General features: G+C 40.9%; 1 protein-coding gene and 1 long non-coding RNA gene across 2 annotated transcripts in view; one reads left to right on the plus strand and one right to left on the minus strand.

The window, feature by feature from the left end:
• Positions 1–24,142, minus strand: part of lpp (LIM domain containing preferred translocation partner in lipoma) — a 199,289-nt gene that overhangs the window by 75,991 nt on the left and 99,156 nt on the right. Inside the window, exon 7 of the mRNA XM_007571364.2 lies at positions 7,218–7,811. Within this exon, the coding sequence (XP_007571426.1) occupies positions 7,218–7,811 (594 nt within the window). The remainder of the gene's footprint in view (positions 1–7,217; positions 7,812–24,142) is intronic.
• LOC103151352 (uncharacterized) lies at positions 231–23,315 on the plus strand. The gene is made up of 3 exons (XR_001664644.1): positions 231–364; positions 22,505–22,694; positions 22,789–23,315. It is a non-coding gene; the product is annotated as an uncharacterized LOC103151352 (long non-coding RNA).

Below are 24,142 nucleotides of genomic sequence, written 5' to 3' on the forward strand. Positions count from 1 at the left end.
GGGATATTTCAGATTGCTCCGGCTCACTGGGCTGCAATGACAGCTTATCGATCCGGTGGGTTATTTAGCAGCTGTGCTGTTTGTCTCACAGGGTCAGGAGGTGAACGGGACGGCAGGGAGGGTGTTATTTAAGAGCAGGCAGAGTGACAAACACCTTAAAAAAAAAAAAAAAAAAAAGCAGCCAATCGGCAGCTGAGTAATCCAAATGTGACATTAAGCTCAGAGTGAAATCAACAGGCTGATGTGGAAACCGATGGGCAGTTTGTCACACAGCTGACTTCATCTGCTTTTACACTCCTACTGTCATCAGACTTTAAAGGATCCTTAGAAATTCTGACTTCAGCTCAACACACTGACCCCACAGGTCAGAGTTTTGTGTGGGTGTGTGAGTGTGAGTGAGTTGTGTCACTTTGCTCTTGAACTGCATCGGGGAAATCCAGATTCTTCATTTTTATAACATTTGTGCTGCAATACGAGTAAAAAGTGTAAAGTACACTACAAAAACTGAAATCTGACTTTGATTAAATATCTCAGGTTAAAGGGATTTATGTTTGTTTCTTTTCTGCTGAGATACTTTTTTCCAATAAGGTTTTTATGTTAGAAAATATCCTAACTTCCCATCATCAAACGTCCTTTTCAGAATATTTCTAGCACTATCTCAATAAGACATTAAAACTTGATATTAAGAATTTATGATAGAAACTAAAAAATCAATAGTTACAAAGCAACTTCACACATTCATCAATATATGTGCTATTGTTGCTTCTAACATTTATTTACAGTTAGATTTTTTTTCTTGAAAGGGACGGTAAAGTTTACTATCATGTTTCAAGTAGCTAACCAGCAGTGATCAACAGGAGGGGTAGATCTGTACTAGCTTCATAAACTTGAGAAAACTCAAATCCTTTTAAAACCTTTATCCAACCAATGTCTTCCATCGTTAATTTCTGCTAAACAGGAAAAGGCTTGCAGCAATGCCACTTTAAAATCTTTGAGTAACACAACTCCATGTTGGCCCTCCTGGCTCTGATCTCTCTCGTTAATGACTCTATTGATGCCGGAGGTCCGTTGATGAGCAGCGAAACTGTTTTAAACGTGGAAGCAACCGCCGATGTGTTGCTATGAGAAAGGCGCCTATAAACAGACCCACATCGAGTTACAGACTTCAAGGATCGGGTCCAGCAGAGTGACCTTTTCTCTATAAAGGAGTCAGTAAACAGATCCACTGGGGACCACCACCATGAACTGTGTCATTTGACAACATGGTCGGAGGCACAGCAGTAATTTTAAACAGCAGCATGTACATGCCGAATGCCAGGAGAGCCTAACTGATCCCCCGTCGCGGAGCTCGACTCACTTCGGAGGAGGAAAAACCTGTGATGGTCCTACAGGAGAATGTGCGCTGCATCGCTACGAGGCGGTCAGTCAGTCAACTGATATGAGGCCACAGATTTAGTATTCCTAACTAACATGAGCTTCAGGCTGAGAGGCTGGAACTGCCTTATGTGGTGCCCTTAATTGTGCATTACCAGAGCTCTGCTCACACTCCACTTATCACACAATTTCATGTCTGATTTTAGTAATTATCTTTTTTCACAGCCTTAATGTACAAGTAGAACTATTTAGAGGAATGGTGAAAATGGATACAAATACTTAAATATGTTCAACCCAGCATAGCGATAGATCAACCTGTGCTGTCATCAGATTAGCATAGCTAAACTGAAATCTGTAGATACCATGTTTCAGAAAGAAAAATCACTGCTATTTGTCTCATGTAAATAGTAATACGTTATTTAAATGAAACACAACTGCTTTTCATTTGAGACTCCAAAAAAACAGAGATTGTTACATCAGACGCATCGTCATCAGACAGGCTGCCGTCTTTATTGTCTGACCTATTATATTCAAAAAGTCAAATTCAAAAAAGTGTCACCTTGTAGAGGAGGGCAAAACTTCATGACACCAAAACCGCACAATATTTCTAATAAATCTAAAGTAACATCCAGTTGCTGTGGGCATATTAATTCGACTAGGAAACAAACTCTAAGCTACTAATGTGATGGTGAGCGCCTTCAGCTGCGTACTATGTAGCTAAGTTTTATACTCTTACTTTGAAGTAAGAAAGAAAATAGTTCTCCAGTGTCCCCTTTGTGTCGAGTCGACTAACAAAGGTGGCTCACAATAACTAGCACCGTTTCTGCTTTATCTGCATTGTAAGAACACCGCAATAAGCTAACTGTTAGCTGCTAATGATGCTAATATTGGCATTTGCACTCTTTTAATGTGCCTGGGCTTTATTGAAAACTATTGGCTCAAAATCAAAACCACACACACTACATAAAGGTTACCTGGCTCTTACTGAACTGTTTCTGTGAAACATAGTGTAAGATTTATTAAACTTTAATTCCACTTGTGAAGATGCAAAAGAGAGCATTTTCAGTCCATTTTACAGTATAAACATCATCTTAAAATTGAACAAGCATAAAGTTCACAGTACTGTGTTATTGTACACCGACTACAGATTCCTTAAAACAGAGTTCATAATTTTTAAAAACATAAAAAGGTTTTATGGAAAACCCCGTATTGTTTTCTCAATACTGGGTTATCCTGTGGGTTGGCTGTATTGTTAGAAACATGGACAAAAAAAATCTTTGACACAGATCTTGTCCAACTGAGCTGAAAAATATGACTTTTCTGCTTATATTAAAAATATTCTTGAAGTGTAGGAGGAGCACAAAAAAAAATTGAAAGAGCACTGAGGTATAATTGGAGTATTAATTGTCTAACATAAGCTGGTTTGCTTTAAAACAACAAAAAAAGAGGTAAAAATCACGCTTATGTTTTTAATTTGGCTGTCAAGACAACATCCCAGAGAAACTGCCTGGAAAATGTTCTAATTATACTGTTAGGTTCATTACCTGAACACATCCAGCCACTCACCCACACACAGGCTTATTTTCTACAGGCATGATTTTTCAGAGAGCCACTGTATGTTACTACATAAAAGAAAATGCCGGACAGAAATAGACAATGCATCCTTTATGCGAAACGGCATTTGAACGACAAATGAATACATGCGTTTATGAAAGACGCTCGAATTTGAGGCAGCTTTTTTTAATCTCAACACTTTGTTGACGTGGTGAAAAATAGAGAACGGCTTTAACATTTTTCTCAGAAAGTATTTATTGGTTTTTAATGCTGCTGCCAGAGGGAAATTTCTGTCCAGAAGACTATAAAGAAAAGAAAGATTATATTTAGAGGAGCTCTCTCTATGATGGCACTGAGAAGAAATTAAGATAGACTGAGGGTTATTTACAGCAAAAAAAAAAAAACAACAATCTGATGGGAATGTTTTTTTCTTAATAGAAAATCTCTAAATAGTGGGGGGAAAAATAAAGAGAGATGGGTTGATTTGTTTGAGTAAAACTGGCAAAGAACAAGTGCAATTTGTTTCAAGGTGTGTCTACACAGTAAAGATCACAGGATTGCAGATAACATGCCTTGATCTTGTTGAAGCCTTGGGCTCCTGCTTTGTAGTTACACATTTTAACTCTGCGCCAGCCGCACAAGCCTGTCTCTGGTGATCTGGAGTGGAGCTGGTAACCCTCCACTCCTTCTGCCTGCATGTGTCTTTTCTTTTTTTTTTTAAGGCCGGCCTCCCCATGCCATGCCTCTCATGTTTAGTGGGGTCGCCCAACTGAGGTGATGACATCACACGGGAAAAGGTTCACCCCCGATCAACTTACAAGTGCAAAAGGTTCAAGTTTAGCAAACAAAACAACCAGCCGTTTCTTGAAAACCATACAGCTGAACTGCAATGACGGTCACTTTGACTTTAGAAAAAACACAAAGTTAAATCAACTAATGCAACAATTCAAAACATCAACCATTATAAACATGACTGGTGAGATGGGACTAAAGGTTTCTGGCATTAGGTTGCAGAAAATACAGTATTTTACTTGATACAACAGTTTTGTTTCTCTACTTCATGGAAATAGTGTAATGCTTTAAACAAAACTGTTTACCTACCTGTAATTTGGATTTTGTTGTGCTGTGAAACATCCAGTTTCTTATGAGTCATCAGTAAAAACATTTGATAGGTTAATAACATAAAAAAAGCTAAGGTTATCGTCACTATGAGTGTAGTTAAAAGAAAATTTAGTAAATGTCAGCTACAGCTGGCAATGGGCTGCAAAATTTGTTTGTATTTGAAATTCTATATTCTGACTGGTTTTCACAGAATGTAGAGATGACATTCAAGGTACAGTATGAAAAAAATGTTTTACATATTTGCTAAAACTATTACTATGCTGTGGCAGAATAACATGACAAAATGAAACTCTCTGCCTTCTCCCAGTGCTATTTTTAGAAATACTCAGTTCTGTCAGAAACAACCAGTCAGAGTAAGGAGGAGGGTCTTAGTGCTGCCAATCACTCTCATGTTCCCGCCGGTAACAGTTCTGGGTTTTTCATTATAGTTTAGTTTTACTTCATTGTCACTTTTTGTACAATTCAGTTAGTTTTAATTAGTTTTCAGAGTGTTTGCTAGTTTGTATTAGTTATTAGTTAAATGTTGCTTAGTTTCAGTTTAGTTTTTATTACTTATAGTAGTTTTAGTTTTTTCATACTTTGGTTCATTTTTAGGTGCAGAATTGAAAAAGGTCAAAATGTTGAGTTGTGATTATGTATACATCGATAAGGTAAAGGATACTTAACAGAAATGTATTCAATATTGTTGAAATAATTGAAAACTGACTCTGGTGTTTTATCCCAACTTAAGAGCTGTGATTTGCCGACAGCTGACGTAAACTGCATGTTTGGGGGGTAAAAAAAAAAATCTTATTTCATATTATTTTGAAAGGCAAATAAATGATCATAAACACAAAAACGAAGGATATTTTTGTCTCTTACTTGTATGTTTTAGTTCTATAAATGCACAATATAATTCCAGTTAGTTTCCCCCATTAACTACTGTTTTTATTTATTTCAGTTGACAAAAATGGTTTCTCAGTTTCAGTTGTGGTTTATGCCGCTGGTTTCAGTCACCCATGATAACCTTGGAGGCCACAACCGGAGGGCAGAGAAAATGTGAAGCGCATTTGAAAGCTGAAGCCGAGGTTGACCTTCCACAGGGGCTTTCACTGTCTGCGGTTCCAAAATAATCCTCGCCTTGTCAAACATCACTCAAGCTCAAGCTATTGCACAAAGTTACCATCCAGCTTAGCTTTCCTCTAATTTCACAAAACAAACAAACAAAAAGAGACGGAGAGACTCGTAGAAACTGGTATGTTAGCTGGCAAATCTGTAAAAACTACACTGGAGATCAAGCAGTGGTGAAAGTAAGCATCCTGTGTAGAGTGTTGAGATAAGAAGCCATCACCCGCACACACACACACGCACGCACACACACACGCGCACGCACACACACACACCTTGGTGGAGGCTTCGATTCAGGGCGATGCAGGGTGAAGCAAAGTGCAGAGATTACGGGGCTCCAATCCAAGCCGTTTATCTTGGACTTCTAATGAAACTGACCTTCTATGAATGCCCCTAATTATGCGAAATGATCCTTTTAATGAAGTCTTCAATCACAGTCACAGATCCCCCGGCTGACAGAGCTGCGGCTGTTACGTAAAAACCGCCGTTCGCGTGAAGAGAGGGGGAGGTCAATTATTTTTTTTTGATTATCGTGACAAATGCTAAATAGTTCCTCTTAATTGACTGTATTTTTGGCTCATTTCCACAACAAATTAACAGAAGAGCGAGCTTTTAGAGCAGATTAAGCGCCGTTTGTAGAAGGTAATGAACATGTCACAACATCGGGTCGAGCAGAGCGATGATCGTGAAGTCGGCTTTCTTTCTAATCGGCCTTCCGGAAGATCTCGGCTTAGTTTTTCAGCGACAGGATCAGAGGATATAGTCTGAAGATGGCGTTGACTCCACGGTGCAAAACAGTTTCGTGTGTTGAATTTTGGGTTTCCAGACATTTTTAAAAGCATGCAAATAAAGCAGAGATGGTGGGGGGAGTTGGAGTTGGCGATGGAGCGTTACCTTACTGCGCTGCATCCTTGGGAAAGCAAGACAAATATATACATAAAGAGCAGAAGCTATGTCTGCAAAATTAGCAAATTGCTTTCATCTGAAATCAAAGAGACTCCTACAAATCTATTAAACGCCACCTTTTGTTTTCCTTTTTTTTTTTTTTTGGTTTTGTTTTGTTTTACATAATGCATCATACTGGGACCAAAGCCAGCTTTTCCAGCAAAATGTAGACTCTTTGTTTTGAACAAATATAATTAGAGTTATTTTTAATGTACTTGCTGCAATGCTGAAGCTAATTTGTATTTGGTAAAGCGCAGTCCTTGATGAGCTATTCCCCGAGGCTGAGAGGCCCAGTTTGGATTTTTGAACCAGCATAAAATCCTTGAATTAAAGAAAACTCAAGGGCCCTCTACTTTCCAGAGATCGGCGAAGGCTGGGCATGTTGAGATGTGAATAGATGTCTCAGTGGCATCCGCCGCTCCGTTCTGAGCAACAGGACAAGGTTTTTATTATTCTGCTCCATTAGGTTCTGTTCTATAAAAAAAAAAAAAAAGTCCCAAACACGATCTATTGTTTTGTAATATTTTTGCCCAAATTATACGTCTCTTTATTTCTATAGTCGAAAACCGGAATCTGCTTTTTAAATTGTTTACTGAAAGCCAGTTGGAGGACAACTTTTCATCTGAAAGAGGGACATCTACCAAGATCTGTTATTTTTAAAGTCTTTTTTTTTTTGCGTACAGCAGAGAGTACTGGAAAAATAAAGGTGGACAAAAGAGAAACAGACAGAGAAAGAAAGAGAGCAAGAAAGCAAAAGAAAAACAGAACGAATGATAGAGCGAGAGAGCAAGAAAGAAAGAACGAAAGACAGGAAGACAGAATGAGAAGTAAGCAAGAAAGAGAAAGACAGAACAAAACACAAAGATCAAACAAACCAGCTTCTCGGTTGGTGACTGTATGTTGTTTTTATGACCTTTTTTGTGACTTTATGTTGTAAAACACTTTGAACTTTCATGTTGCTTTAATGTGTTTTATGCAAATAAACGTGATTGACTGACACCAAAGTGTTTTGAATCAAATTGAATCTGTTCAGTAACATGTTAAAGACGCTACATAAGCCTAAGTTATGATAGTAATAAAGTCAGGTTTGTGCTGGAGCTCAGTGAGCGTCTTACCTTTGGCTGAACATCTGGTCCAGCAGTGTACGGAGCCAAGCTCGGGGGGACATCTGTGATGTAGGTTTTTCTGGGGCCTGGCGGCTGGTACGCCTGGGCCGGGGCTGGGACCGGGTCGGGCCTCCTGGAGCTAACTCCGCCTAGCTGCGGCCCCCCGGGGTACTGCTGCTCCTGATATGCCATGGGGGAGAACCCGGGCTGCGGTGGCCCATACGCAAAGTCGGGACCTCTGGGCTGCGCGGGCATGTACTGCACCTGAGCGGGGCCGCGGATCGGCTGCTGGCCGTAATGGTGGCCGGCCGGGGCTTGGTGCTGGGGGCCGGGCTGGGCCGACCTCACCTGGACGTTGAAGGTGGGCTGGCTCGGGGTTGACGCTGTGGTGTAGGAGGCTGGGACAGGCTGAGGAGCCATGTTGCCTTGAGGCCTGGCGACGGGGCTGACGGAGGGAGGCGGCACGGACGAGACGCCCCCTTGAGGTTGGGGTTTGGGCATCGTCTTCTTGGTGGCGGTCAGAGGCGGCTGATTGGGGATGACCATGCGCTTGTAACCTGTCACCGGAGCGTTGGGGGCAGAGCCGGCCGAGGAGCCGGCGTTCTGAAAAACAGGAGAAACGGCTCGATTCAAAACTCAGAACAAAGTGACTCGGTTTCAAGACATTTCTGTATAAAACTCTTAACCTTGGCCCTTTTTGCTTTCAGATTCTAAGTGCTGGAGGAGAGAGCTGGAGTATTCACAGCTTTCTGTTCCAACGAGCTTCTGTGCCAGCACTTAGGGTTACCATGACCTGGGTGACTGGCGGTGTTCAACGAGAGAGATTTTATGTTAGAGAAACAAAAACCTGCACCACAACAAAGTCGTAATGTCACACACGAGTTATGCTTCCTGTTAGCCGGCTTCCTGTTGAGGATTCATCACAGACTATAATAAAAATGTCCACCCACAGCTGCCATACAAACGGCATACAGCACAAAAACATGAACCATGAGATTTGACATTAGACTGTTGAGAAGCGTATAAAAGGATATACTGCTGTGGAAAACTAAACTTTTCACCGTCTCAAAGTAAAAAAAAAAATGATTGGTTGAAAACAAAGAGACTGCAAAAACGGTAAGTGCTTTAAAGTTGTCATTAGGAGGTGATGTTGTCTGAAAGTTTGCTCATTTGAAGGTAATTCACCATTTAACACGGATTACGGCTTGTTTAATAGTGATTTTCCTCATAAGACTGCACAAGACTAGCATCTCGTCAGTTCTGATTTGTTTGTGTTACAGGGTTTCAACAGGTTGCGCCGACTCAAATTTAAGACATTTTAAGACCATTATGAAGGAACTTTAAGACTGATATCGCAACAAACATACAAAAGAAATTTTATTTCATGTTTTTTTTAAAGAATGGAAAGCTATTGAGGAAGAAACGGTACTTTAATTACCGTTCCTTTGAAACTTTCCCCCCATTTGTCATCATAGCTGCATCTGTGGCTCCATGTTTTTTTTCCTCATCCTTCTCAGCTGTACTTCCCTCCTAGTAGCAACTTTGTTGAAATAAAATCCATCAACAGGTAGGAGAAGTGCCATCGCTGCGTTTAAAATCCACAAAACCTCAGACTGCACAGTTTGTGTCTCACCAAATGCTGCTCTGATCAGTGCTAGCAGTAGCAATGTCCAACGTTTTCTGGAAAGCTTTGGCATCAAAAACAGACATTTCTGGGGTCTGTTTTGTGGCTCTTGGCAGCAGCTTTGTGCTTTTCACGCCGCATATGCCTTTCTACAGTGTTAACCCCCATAGTGCCAAGCTTTATTCCAAACAACACGTAGCATCGTACGGGTTAGCAACAGACCACCCTGTGTTAGAAATGTTAAAAACTACAAATCGATTTCCTCTCACTTCACAATTGTCCACCACGTTGTGCTGTAATGTACAAAATCCCATCTTAAAAAAAAGAAAGTGAAAAGTTTAACAAGTTTGAATCCTTTTGCGAGCCACTGTACTTTATGATTCATTCGGACGCTTTGTGCTGTTGAGGCTTCCTGGACAGCGGAAAAACTACCCCCTCCATGGCTCCCTATAATCTATGGATAATAAAGCGAGAAGGGAGTTAGGAGAGGGGAAAAAATTGCTTGGCAAAGGATACTATGACAGCCGACTGGCAGTGGCAAACGACACTTCTGCTGACACCAGCTGCTTGTATGCTGGAGCTGTTAAATCACTGAAATTTGTGGCGCTGGTGTTCCTGGGAAGAGATGGCAGTAAAGCAGCAGGCCTCTGCTGAGATCCTGAATGACTGCAGCATTTCGATCCAGTGTCCAACAAAATATTGCAGCTAAAAAAAAAAAAAAATCGCGGGCGAGCAGCAGAGAGCTTCACTGAGATGTCAGAGACTCGTGCGGCGAGTCTCTCTCTCCAGCGGCGTTTTTTTCACCAGCGCCGCATATTGGTGTCAGACGTTCAACCATTCTAAAAAAGGTCTATCATTAACCTTGGATGGCCTTATTAGGTTACCGCCTGAAGCCAAAAACTCTGAGTCAATTAGTAAATTTGCAGCACCACAAGAACAAAAAAAAAAAAAAAAAAAAAAAAAAAAGAACACTTGTAGCCTTGTCTTCCAAAATGGGGCAATTGCTTTCCCCCTCAAAGGTGATCAAAGCTGTGCAGACAAGTCACAAATAGGGAGGTTTTCCTCTAGCTGACAAAAAAAAGAAATCAGTGAAAACACACATCACTCTGTTATCCTCCTCATGCACAGGGATAAAGAAAATTCCAAGTTTTGGTAAAACGCATCAACTTTGTGTAAATCCTATCTAATCTAAGTCAGAGGGAAGCCCCAAAGGAACCGATGGAAAAAAGCTCCAGAAAATTTTTTATTTATTTTTTTTGCGCTCTCGCTCTGATTTCTGCCTCACTGATTAGCGCTGATGTTTATTTAAAAAGTGTGTCTGTCTGCATATGTATGGAAACGGCTCCACTATGCCCTTTAGGAAGAGATATTACTTAATTTAAATGTTTCATGGCTTTTAAATACTTGAGATTATTCATTTATCTTTGAGGCCTTAGAACCTACAGTAGCATTTAGTTTCATGGAGCAGGCAATGCAAATCGGCCCCCTCAAAACGATTATACTGTCATGGTGGGTTTTCCACAAATTACATTAAGAGAATAGATTCATCCTTTTCTGGGGGAGGAGTGGGGAGGGAAGCGAGGAGGATCGGTGGGTGCTGGGGGAGAAATTAATCAAATGTTTTAATATCGGAGCAGAAAATGTCTCTGTAGTGGAAAATGTTGCCAAATGAACTGATTCTACAGTTTGTCTTGGACTGGTCAGCTTCAGTGAGATCAAAGAGAGATAGTATTAGGCCTAAACAAGATAAGTAGTGAGTCAGAGAGAATAGATGTCGATTATTATGCAATGCAGTAGAGTATCATTATGACATTAGCAAAAAGAGCACATGGTTTGTGTAATCAGCAGTGGTTTGAGGGACTGATTTGGTCAAAAGTCCGGAATAACACGGACAAGCAAGTCCGTCCAGTGGAGGTCCCGCCTCACAGCTTGTGGGGATTCAAAGATTCACTGCTGACATGCCTGTGTCTGATACCGCAGCAAGAGTTTGGTGGAGTCTCCAGCCCCTTTCTGATAACGGTTCTGCAATAAACAAGCACTCAGGAACCCACCATGCTGTCATAAAAGGTGATTCGTCAAGATCACGGCGGTGTGCGCTCTTACAGCGTCATGTTGAGATTACAGAACCAAAGGGGCATTGCTTACAACTTGCAGAAACCAATATATGATGTGCAATGGGCTCGACACACAGGGCGTGATGGACGACAGCGAGGAGCGAAGGTTTTCCGCCATTTGGAGCGAACCCAACACACTGGATACGATGGCAACGCGTCGAAAGGTGAACATTTTTCAACTTCCTTATGTCGCATCGCGAGCTTGCGTGTATGAGCTCAGAATTTTATCAGTTGAAGGGAAACTGGTTCCCACCTCATCACACAAGTTCCACTGGAAATAAATGGACAGAGAGCAACGTCGCCTTCTTTGGGTCAACACAGTAAGACTTGGGAAAATTACAGAAGGTGCTGAGCGTATGTCGTGAACCTCGTCCAGCAGAGTCATAGAGCCCCATCCTGTTCATGTTGTTATCCACATCAGATTCTGAGTAACATATTTCTCTGATCAGACAGCCTTTGAAAGATCCTGCTGTGCCTCTGGTCTCTATGCTCAAAATGGACTCCTGCAGCTTCTGCAGCCATCTTAATTTTTTTATCATGTCTCGACGGCACGGTCGCTCCACGATCTCGTATCACTGCTTCATGGTAACTACTTCCTAACGTGGTTCAGGGGTTTAATAACCTTGCTCACCGACACCTGACAGGTCCCACTGCTTCAGTAATTTTGTGTGTTTAAATGTGAAATTCATATAAAAATTTGTTTCCAAATATAAAATCTTGTATGAGTGTCATACCTGTGTACTTCAGTTAAACGTATTTAGCAAAATACCTTGAAGAGTTTGAGTTTTCATTGAGGGTTTGTCAATTGTACCACAATTGTTAATTTGAACCACAAAATATTACCAACATGATTCCAATGTAACGTTTCTGTATCTACATGGAAAGAGACATTTTGTGCTGTTGTTGCTAGAAGCAAATCTCAATGCCTTTTGTAGAAATCCTGCATTATATTCTTTTATAAACACTCTGTCCTCCGTTCATCAGACTGTTAAACCAATCCTAAAATTACATATTTACTCAATAATACAACAAGAATCGGTTTTATAACAAAATATGTTACAGCTTTACAGATTGCATTTAAAATCGTTTTGTGTTTTGCAGCTGCTGCTACTGAAACAAAACTCACTCTACTTTCTTTTATTTACACTTTTTACCTGAATTTGATTTGAATAAAACAATAGCAAAATCCCATTACATTTGCACTTAAGGGTGAAAGGTCTGTTTTGATGCAGCTTCTGTATATTAGTGGCAGGTTCAGCATACGTGCAGCATCGGTGTGACTCCCTGCTGTTTCTCCAGCTACACACACACACACACATACACACACACACACACGCATACACACACACACACATTAATTTCCCAAAAGTTTTCTCCAACACCTTCATAAAAGTTAACCCTCACTCCATACCATAATTCAAACTGACTTAGCAAACAACTTAAGTGTGAAATTTCACAGAGATCCTCAAGAAAGCCTTTCGACACATTAAAAAAGATTAGGAGAGACTATACAAGCCTTGAAGGGGGGCTGAGTAAAACTGTTAACTTTGCACTTCAAACCACACGGGTGAAGGATTTTTTTTTCTTTTTTCTTTTTTTTCCCCCTCTTTGTCTTTTTCTTTTTTTATCCAGCGAGCTCGGGAAAAGCCCCCAAAGTAGAAGAAGTTCTGGTGGCATCTTTTCAGACTCGTCTGAGGCCTTGGATATTAATCTCTGTAAACTTTCTCCTGATTCTCATTCAGCTGCTGTCGACGGCCGCCTCTGCCGTCCATTTGCATCTGCCTGTTTCAGCATTTACGACGACTGCCGTGGAGGAGTTCACAGTCGACGCCGAGGCACTCCCTTATCGCGTGTCTGCGGTCGGACCGATCTTCGCGATGAGCAAAAGCCACGTTGAACGAGCCCCAAGCCGCAAAGCGATCACAAAACACGGGTGTATCGGTCCTCTGCCTAAAATAGTTCCAGATAAAGCCAATTAAAAGATGATTAAACATTGTGTTGGGAAACGTCACGAGACCCGCAGCTGTTTTCTACTATCTCTTTAATTGCTGATAGTGATTTTTTTTTCTGTTTTACACACGGAGAACTTGTCTGCATATCTGCTGTTGTTCAGCTACTATTAAGTGACATTCTCACACGTTTCCACACACGTTCATGAATCAGAGCCCATACTCGATCAGCCTACAGAAATGAATTTTTACCAAAAATACTGCAGTTCTCAAAGCCATTAGCGCTGCTGCCCATTGCACTACTAATGTGTGTTTTTGCTGCAATAACGGCTCCATAGTAGCACCTTGTTATTAGTATTGAACACATTCATTTTGTTCTGATTTGCAGTAGGAATTCTAAAAAATATGTGCAAAGAAAAAAGTAAGTACATTCTTTAAACAGTAAATGGAAAATAAGCTCTATGAATAAGAGCAATACAGATTGGACCAATCTGTTGGCAGCACTTTTTCACACGGTCATTTGTTGCTTCATTCCAAACCTGCAGGACCAAAGCATGTGGTTCAAGTTAAAGGGGCAGGATTACATATTTTCCAGGCACAGTTACTGAGATGTACCGTATTTTCCGCACTATAAGGCGCACCTAAATACCTTCAATTTCCTCAAAAGCCGACTGTGCGCCTTATAATCCGGTGCGCCTTATATATGGACCAATATTGAGCCACAACAGGTCTAGCAACTACGGTAAGCAGCCGCCGACTTCATTTTCGCCCATAGTAGAAGCGAGCGGTGCATGCTGGGATAGTTGTCAGAACACTGGTTTGTTAATAAAGCTTGACTGACCTATCTACTTACCAACCATCTAGAATCAGGTCGTCTGCAGGTCATTTAGCACCACAGGAACATGCTGTGCGCGGCCAGAGAAGGGTGACCATCGTCTGGCCACGCCCCGGCCCAGTCACGAAAAGCTCTCCTCGCCGACCGGAGTCGGACTGTTTTGTTGACATCCTTTATGTCAACAAAGTGGCTTTAGACATTCATCCGGAGTGCTTCGACTAGGACTACCAAAGGACCAGCCCCTATACATTTAAAGCCGGGAGGGGCGGGGTAAGAGAGACAGAGACTGCAGTGGCAGTGTGGCGGTTGGTCTGTGATACCCAGAAAGCAGTTGGGCACAATATCACAACAACAACACCGTGAGTGAAACAATGACTGGGGCAGCCTACTATATAAAGTACTCGGGGAACACTTTATTATTATATATTTATAGAGTACGGAACAAAGGGACAGGTGGCAACCTTAACTGTAGCATCTATTCTATGCGCCTTATAGTAGCTTCTATAATCAGTTCAGCATAAGTGCAGTTTCACCAGGTGCTTTGCCAATTGCTGCTGGCTAGTCTGAAGGAGCTAACTGGGGTAGTTATGGTAGGATGGCTGCTCTGTGAGGCAGAAGTTTGGAAACTTGAAAACTGCAGCTTAATCATCAAAGGTGGTGTTCGGTCTTAACAGACATTTTGTACAGCTGAATGAAAGAATCAAGGCAAAACTCCAGGTGTGTTTTTAATGAGGGGATAAGATTATAACATGATGTACAGCTCAAAAAAGTCAATTTCACATAATACTATCCATTTAATGTGTGGACAAACTTGACGTGTTTATATTTGTGATGGTAGGACAGCAGGGTTTTTGTTTTGGAATCACTCCATTGTAACAGTTTGACATGTAGATGGTGTCTACTGGTTGCTATGAGGCCTTGGTGGCCCAAAGATGTCACTCTGCTCAATTCCTAAGGCGGTTTCTCTTTTTACCTCCTTCAACATCCAGATTAGTGTATTTGATTGGAAAATTAAAACAAATCCTCAGGAAAAGGTGACTGTCTTATCTATAATCCCGGGAAACAGAAAGCAAAATATTACTCGAAAGCATTTTGTCGAAACTCTGATTAACTTAAAAAACGTGAAGCATGTCTCAATTGCACTTATTGGTAACACAATAAATCTCCGTAGTGATACAACTGAAAACAATAACTCCTTAACCTGGATTTTTTTTCTCTCCGAATAGATTTATTCAACTTAAAGGTGGAGTTTTCTCTGTGTGAGATTTTGGTACTTCAATAAAAAGGTACATTTATTTTAATGCTATTGCTACATGATCTGTCTCACTGATGGCAGCAGATTTGTCTGCCTTTAACATGTGTCCTGGGAGACATTTTCTGGTCCTGTGCCGGCGCAACGCAGAGACTCACATTTGTCACGCTGGCAACATGAAACAAGCATAAGTGCTGTCTTTTAGTCATGTTTTCATTCCCAGCTGAGGTTTGAGTGGCACCACTTTCTTCATCTAATCTAATGACGGCTCTTGTTCAAACTTAATGGCATCTGACAGGAAAATTACGCGCAGCAGCTGTTACTGGATTTGAGCGGGAACACATAAGAAAAACAGACTGGGACTTGTTTGTTGAAAAACTAGCTTTGACTCCTTCCTTCCAGAAACAAATTAAAGTATGAGCTGTGTCAATACAGATAATGTTTTTGTTTTGTCCAAGTAAAATAAATTCCTGTAGCACGTTCTTAAAATTATGAAATTTTCAACTCCTTTTCCCCTGATATAATGGGATATAATTGCAGGATACATTTTCTCCATTATGTTTTACAGTGTAAGAAATATGGCTGTTAGAGATAAACCAGTCAAGACTTTGTGGTCGATTTCCGATCCCTGATTTTTGCACATCTTTGACCAGCCAATACAAATTTAGGCCATTTGGGATTTAAATAATATAAGGCATCATAAAAACATAATTAAAAATCAGTTTTCCATGTATTAGTCGTATTAAGAGTAAAGGCAACAGTGCACATTTTAAACTGGGAAAATAACATCTTCTCTTGGTAATTAGCCCAGTTAGCATTGTTAGCACTGCAAAAATATCAGCCTCTGTGTGTATTCCCAGCAGATCATCACCTTCATTCTTAATTTCCAGAACATTTCAGAATCAAGCATGCTTCAAGAAAATATGGTTACAATAAACAGAGAAAACAAAGAAAACTTTGTCATACTTTATACGTTACGTTATACGTCATCTGCTTTCAATTCTGCTCTCTCTTGCCGTCTCGCAGCCAAGCTGAACAGCAGACGCGTCTCGGTGCATCGCAGAAAGAAGCTTCATGCTTAACATGAAACATCTCTGATCTTTCGTGTGATTTCAAACACCTCACAGGTGCTAAAACTAGTTAGCTTCGAGACTTCGCTCAGTAACGGCTTCCACGCTCAAGAGTGTTGTTTATAGTGCAACCCTGATAGTAGCACTTAGGTATGAAAAAAAAAAAAATCATCAGCTGATTTCGCACACTAAATGCTTAAAAGAATAAATTGTACTAAATAAAAAAAAACTGATGCCAAAATCATTATCAATTTGCAATTAAACTAAAGATTATTACATAAATATAAGAATGACATATTTATTGTTCATAAGTTTAAGACAAAAACGAAAACAGTGAAACATCATTTACATCCACGTCCAGGCAATCAGTTATTCTCATCTTTTCTCTAAACAAGACAGTACTCTTTGAAAATTAAACTTCATCTCATGTTATTATTTTCTAGAAACCAAAAGAACATTCAGCTATAAATGTTTAAAGCATCGTGAAGCAACCAGTCTGCGCAAGAAAGACAGGTCAAAATATTAGAGCTGTCACAATAAACAGATAATTGAGCAGCACATCCTGTCCTCTGACTCCACTCGGCAGACAGACATAATAACATCCGACACGCAGATTCCTTGTTTTTTTTCTACCTGAAATACAGTTCAGGAGATGATGTGGTTGAACATGAAGTTTATGTTTTAAATTTCCAGTTATATAATCTTTTTTAAAAAAGCTGGGTTCTAGGGGAAACGGTATGCAAGATTTCTGGGATGATGTAACAACATCATACAAAGTAGGGCGTATTACTCACTGATGCAACTGAAAAAATTATTTTCAGGGCTACCGCGCGGAGAGAAGAAAAAAAAGAAAAAAAAAAGTCGATGAGAGTCACCAATCATGACACTTCCGCAGGCTATCTGTACAAAAGAAGGGTATGTGTGTTTTAGCCGCGCTCCCACCGCAGAAACTAATTGTTTCACTCACCTCCTGCAGAACTGCAGGCCAGTCTCTCACCACACGGCCCTGACTCATCCCTAATGAGCTTTCATGCACTCGTGACCCCCCCCCTCCCATCCCCCTCCGCTCCCGCTGCGGGAGGCGAAACGCCGTACACTCAGAGGGGAAAGAAAAAAAAAAAAAAAAACGTCAGCCGCTTACAGTGTCCGTGTCATCAATCCCTGAAACAGTGACTGTTGCACCAGGAGCCACGGCTGTTTTGCGTGTTAGCTCCCGCGCGTTCCCGTAGGGGCGGATGATGTGCAGCGACAGCAGCAGTTGATTTCAGACCTCACAGCGCCGTTTCCAGGACTTTCTGATGTAAGAAGGCAGGTTGCATTGACTGACACGACTTCCTGGATCAAGTTCAATTTATCGTCGCTTCGCCGCCATAAATGAAAGACAAAAGGATGATGGATTTTTTTTTTCTTTCTTTCCTTCCCACTAACAAACAGTGAGATTACAAAACCGAGTGCCTGCGGGCACGCTCGTCTCCCCCACAGTTGGCTGCTCCTGTCAAAACTCAGAACCTGCTGCTGGATTGGTAAATAGACGCCACCGGCGCTATGGTTGCATCTCTGCTTCAGGCACCAACAAACCAATTAGACAATTGCAGCTTAGGAAAATAAACAAATAAAAACCATGGTTAGGTTGTAGTGAGAAAAAGACATCCAGTACCAGAGCCACAGGCCCAAACAGAGTGTAAACAACGACCTTTCGCCTTCACCTTCTACCAGAACAACCAATCTAGCTAGTTAGCGAGACCAGTGGAGAATACTGAACTTGGTGTTTTGTTCAAGGTGCCAGTTTGAGATGATTTGCTTTTTTGCGTCATCCTGTATTGGCCCTGCTTGAAGTAGGATGAGCATTGTGGCAGTTTTAAGATGCTAATTTGAAAATGACCACCAGACTGAACAGTTTAAGCAACAATAATAATAATAAACTGCCAAATATCAGTGTTTTCATATAGTTCTGAAAAGTAAAATGATATCCAGGTTTCTAGCTTCAGCCTTTAGTTTAACGGCCATTACCAAATACCCAACCGACAAGCAGACACGTTTTGTCTAAATACTCACAAAACAAGAAAAATGCTTCTTGAGTTCACAAAATTTATAAATGATTACCATAAAAGTAAAAATTAGTAAACCAACAATAAGATAATATATTTTAATATCTGTGCTATAGCATGTTTCATCACAAAAACGACAATAAGCAGCTTTTTAGCTTCTGACGGCAATTATTTAACACATCACAGACACACAAATGCTTTATCAACCTACTCATGAAACTAAAAACAATGCTTCTAAAGTTAACAAAAATAATAAACGATTATAAAATTTCTTAACAGTATAAAAATATTTGACGCCTCAGTCAGCATTACCTGTAAATACAGGAGAAATCCAGGCTTTTTTGTTCTTAATGTTACAAAAATTAAGATTCATCTGACCAGGCAACATTTTCTAATTTGTTATTGTGTGTGTGAACTGTAGACTCTGTAAACTTTTTAATAGAATTAATTCCAGGATCTGTAATAAACTGCATTTTAACTGAAAACAAAATAAGCAACATTTCTGATTCAAAAACCTTTTTTGCTGCTACACTACTGAATAAATAAACATGATCTCAACAACAAAGACAGTTGTTTTTAATCTGTTATTTAGGTTATCGAACCATCAAATTGGTGCAAAGTGAAATTTTCATTCAGTTTTCCGGTGTTTCAGAAACTTCTTTGAAAAAAACCATCTTTAGAAATGTGGACACTGACATTAGTGTTGAGGACGTTTGTGTTGCTGCAGCATGTTTAGCATTGAGATTCTATTTAACCCTTGAATAGCTTCACTGATAGGCTAACTACTTTTAGCACAACTGGAACACAACAATAGTCTGTTCCAGCATCCAATCAGATCACCTTTAGAAGCAGAAATTAACCCCCGGTGGGCCGAGAGAAGTGGTGGTGTTGATTGTCGTTGTTGTCAGTGAATGTTGTTTGTGCGTCAGATTTACGGTCGTACTTAAAACGTGAATATTTTACAAAGATTCTGGCTGGAACCTTTGTATCCACAACAAAAAAAACCCATTATTTTAACATGTTAATATCTATGACTAATCAAAACTAAGGCATTTAATTAGCTAACAGGAGTTGCCTAAGAGTTAGCCAGGACTCTGTGTGGTCATCATCTGCTGTAGTTCAAAAGGTTGGAAATCTAGATATAATTTTCTGCACATCTTGGCTACAAGTGGCTTCTTGAGCTACTGCTGCTGTTCTAGCATCTCAACCTGACTGTCCATTTTACTTTGACCTCTGCCAGGCATTTTTGTTAATAAAACCACCAATCTATTGTAACTTTCTCTTTTTTGTGCCATATTCTGTAAGTCCAAAAGGTGAAAATCCATGCTTAAAGTCACCTAAATCGTTTCTCATCCTAACTCTTAGGTTTAGTCTGAACTTCATCACCGGTAGAAGCTTAAATGCATTGATTTCCTGACATGTGATTTGTTGTTTGCGCTATCAAACCATTGAATAAGAGCAAACAACTCAGACGGCTCAAAGAGAGGCCGCACAAAACCTGCGCTGACTTTGACATTTGGATTGGCTGTAAAACTCCCACCAAGACCACAGGGCTGTTTTTCAAAGTTTTATTTTCCAAAGTTGACCCAGATGCCAACCAACATGCAACGCATGTTGTCAACATCATGCACAATAACGTGGACGTGATGGAATAATTGATGATAAACTCCAAAAAGTAGTTTGTGGTACAGCCTCTCTCAGGGACTTAAAAGCACAGATCATCGTCAACATGAAGACCGTCAGGAAAAAAAATTGACGGCAAAGCTTTCCAGGAACTCCAAAGAGTGCCTCCACTCATTATTATTCCCTCAGTCACCTCTGTGCTTCAGCCAAAAACAAACGAAGCGCTGCTTCCTTCCAGAGGGATTTAATTTTCTACACTGATGAACATGTAGGTCAGAGCCACTTAAGAATTATGCAGGGAAAGTCAAAAGTTTGTTGTGTTGCTTAAAGCAGCTCATCTCACAATTTCTCCAGCTGATGGAAAAGAAAGATGCTACGTCTAACTCTGGAATGTAAGTATCTCTAACATGAAACCTACAACGCCTATAGATATTGTTTTCATGGCTTATTTTAGGCCTAAATAATTTGTATTTGCAGATTGCACAACAAATTATCATACGCGTTCTAATTTTTGTTTATGTCCCCCCCAAAAAAGAGCTAAAAGTGACTTAAAGCCGCTCTGAAACTTGAGCGACTCCTCCTTTACCTTTATGCCCTAAAAGTACATTAAGAGAATATAAACATGACAGAAAACATTGAGGAGAATTGTAATGGTCATGCATGCTGTCCTCTAACTTCATCTAAAGAAAACATCAAGTCGTATCTGCGTCTCCAGGGATGGTTTTGCATAGTGTGTGATCAGTGGGAGATTCAGGGGCATGCAGAGAGGGGCCTATCATTCCTGCCATGTTGTGACAGAGGGTGCCAGCTGTGATGCTCGGTCTGCTGAGCGACAGAGTGTCACGGCATGGCTTGACTGGCACAATGTGAAGTGGGGCTTCCTCGAGGCACTTATGTGATAGGATCCATCTCAGCAGCCTTTCAAGCACTCGGCTTCAGCTGAACTGTCTGCAGGCTTCACCAATGCCCGGCCCCTTCTACGTGCACATGACTAGTTACTAAGCAGACGTTGGGCCATTTGGGTCCAATGCAAAACGCTTTGACGAGACTCTTGCGTTTGATGCTTTATGGAGTACGGCGTCTTGAAAAGGTGCGGCTTGATAAAAATCACAAGAGACGCGAGACTTGACTTGGCTTTCTACAGCAGTGACCTGTGAGTTCCCTCGGACTCGAAGCCGGCTGATGTCTTGCGCCAAAACGAAGCGCGGACAGTGTGTGTGGAGCGCAGACCAGTTCGCTGCTGTTGCAGTAGGTCGCATCGACACGGCATGCGGGAAGCCAGAACTGCCAAAAATGTTTGGGCATTACGGAGAAGTTATCATGGTGGAGTTTTCTTTTTCTAAGAACCTATTGTAACAACTTGGAAGTCAAATATCCCCCTAGGAACGCAGTTCTCAGGTCCAGCAATGCTAAATACAAACTGCACTCAGTAGCTGCTATGCAGGGAGTTCACAGTAAAGTCTCCAGATGTTCCCAGAGCCCATCTGGGAGGTAAAGCAATCAGCACAACCACAGCATGACAGGCTATTGGCACAAGCTTTTAATATGAAAACCTACATCTATGAGCTACACCTCAGTCTTAGTTCTGCCAATGAAAAAAGCTCAATGAAAAGAAAAACAGACTTTTGCTATATTTATTTGAAAACACAAGTATATGAGCAAAGAAAAGATTTTCCAGCTGTTTAAAGTTTTAAAAACAGACATTCAGCTTTATTAGAAGTTATAAATACATGGAACTAAAATCTTAATGAAGCAGAATTTTAAAAAAAGAAAAGAAAATATCCGATCGTAAACGCATGTGACCTGAAAGTGACCTAAGACTGGAGTTTATGTCGCTGGCATCGTTTGGTCTTTTCTTCCAATCTCATCTTTGCCCAATCTAGAGCGCTCTCAACCATTAGCTGACTCTTGGCTCTTAATGTAGCCACCATAGCGGCATTATTCACTGTGTGTGAGCGGGGAGGGTTTCACGAGCTTAAAATATTAAACGCGAGAACTCTTAAGTTCACGTCAGAGGAGCGCGAGCCATTTTCCTAAATGGAATCCCAGTAATCCTCAGCTCCATCCGTCCTCGCAGGCAGAGCCGACACGCGTGCAGACGTCTTCCACACGGATCCAAACGAAGCCGAGTGGCTTTTAATTGAGGCGGAGCCACGGCTGGCGAGTGAGTCGCACGTCCTTGTTCCCATAAGTTCTGGCACTGCCAGAAGGCAGCCTAGTTGCAGCTGAATAGTTCTTCCTCTTTGAATCCATTAGGAAAGACGCTATTTCGCATAAAACACTCCACACAGACGAGCACAAATACACACAGAGACCCAACTGGGGAGGAGGAGGAGGGAGTTTTTCATGGAGCTAAGTTTGTGTCATTTAGCAAGGCCGGGTTTTCAATATTTTATTCACCGTGCCACACATTATTGTTTCACAGAGTGCGGATGAATCAGACAGGGAGAGCTTTTAAATTTCGACTTAAGTGTTATTAAAACAGACAGAATCAGATCAGGGTGAGGTGCTACTTCAATGGAAGAGGCACGCTGGAGTTTAATTGGGATAAAATGTCACCTTCCTAATGTGTAGAGATAACAGTAACCAAAGTGGTCATAGAGTGGGGAGCTACTTAGGCACCTCATCTTAGCCAAAAGGAAAAGAAAAGAAGAGGAATGAAAAGAAGTCACGTCACGCTTAAAGATTTTTTTTTATTATTATTCCTGATGTACTTTTTTGATATAAAAATAAATCCCTGGCATTAAGGGGTGACATTTTTATTTGCTCCATCTGTTGTAGGTTTTTACCATGTGAAAGAGTGGAAGGAAACAAGAGCAACAATTACCTCCTGCGGGGCTTTGAAAATGCGACTCTGTTTGCTGAGCAACCGGGAGTGGGCCGACTCCATCAACCTGAGCCAATGAAGAAAGGGAGTCTGAATACATACATGCACCCTGAATCAGACGGCGCACAGCTGCAGTGGATCAAAGTAAGAAAAAAGAAAACCTTCCGTTTCCTTTAAACAAACAGTTCCCCACGTTGGGGCTGCTTGTGAATCTCTTGCTGATTCATTTGTTTACTAGAAATGCACCAGAGGTCGGAGTGACTTGGAGGGCGCGGCGGTCGGAGGTTCAGTGCGCCTCGACGGAAGCGGCGGTGCGGCTCCGGAGCATGATGAGCGCGCTGTTTTGACACTCATCTGGACCTCCTTGTTAACTCCCCCACAACAGATGTGATGCGCTCAGACAGGCCTGTGCGGCGCGCGAGCGGGGGCCCGGTCGGGCTCAGGCTGCAGAGCGGCGTACTTGAAGGATTTAACATGAATATGCTCTCTTGTATTTCCCCAATGTGGCCAAACAAGAGAATTAATGGCATATTAGAAAGGGGAGTTTTCCGCACGCAGGGGATGTTAGAGGAGAACGCACAGGGTAGCGGAGAGGGTCTACCTAAACGCTGAGAAATCCAAACCCGACTGACTCGAACGTTAAAATGAGGACCATCTGTCACAATAACAAATTGTGCTAGATAATAAATTGTCCTAGAAATTATTGCGATAAACAATAATATTGCTGTTTTGAGACCATTTTCAAGCAATGTCACAGTGATGACCCAATAATGCAAGAACATATTCTCACAGATCAATAAACTTTACATTATAATGAACATTTAACACTGGAACTGGAAGACATTTTAAATATCCATCATAAAAAAACAGAAACAACTAATCAAATTAATTATTGTCCTTCAAAATAAGCGTAAATTGAAACCAAAGCACCAGACTGAAAACTTTTGTCATCCAGTTTTTGGGTAGAAAGTGAGAAAAAAGAAAAAGTAAATCAATTAAATGGAAATTATAGGGCATTTTAATTTATGTGATTGATTAATTGATTGATTGATTGATTGATTGATTGATTGATTGATACATACATACAGGCTTAGACAGGACGTGTAGAAAATTACTGGCATCTCTCTGTTAACGACCAACAAATCCTGCCATTGTCCCTAAAATAACTAGAAACCAACAAAAGTAGTAATACATGAAAATTTACTGAAAAAGAACCTATGAAAATCAGATACTGCTTTTAAATTGTAGCTCAACTAAATTATTAAAAAAAAATAATAATAATGAAACAAGCCTCGACAAAAATGACGATACCTGTGCTTTAATATTTTGTTGCACAATCCTCGAGGCAATCAAGCAGTTTCTGTAGCTACAAACGAGACGTCTTTACCCGTCCACAGGCATTCTGCTCCACTCCTCATGGACTAACCCTTCCAGTTGTCTCAGGTTTGATGGGTTCCTTCTCCAGATGTTTAACAGGATTTAGATCAGGGCTCACCCGGTTCAGAATAGTCCAATGTTTTGCTCTTAGCCGTTCTTGGCTGTTTTTAGCCGTTTTGGGTCAGCATCCTGTTGACTCTGATGTACTTTGACCT

Source organism: Poecilia formosa, unplaced genomic scaffold (assembly GCF_000485575.1).
Source record: "Poecilia formosa unplaced genomic scaffold, Poecilia_formosa-5.1.2 Scaffold279, whole genome shotgun sequence".
Taxonomy (NCBI): domain Eukaryota; kingdom Metazoa; phylum Chordata; class Actinopteri; order Cyprinodontiformes; family Poeciliidae; genus Poecilia; species Poecilia formosa.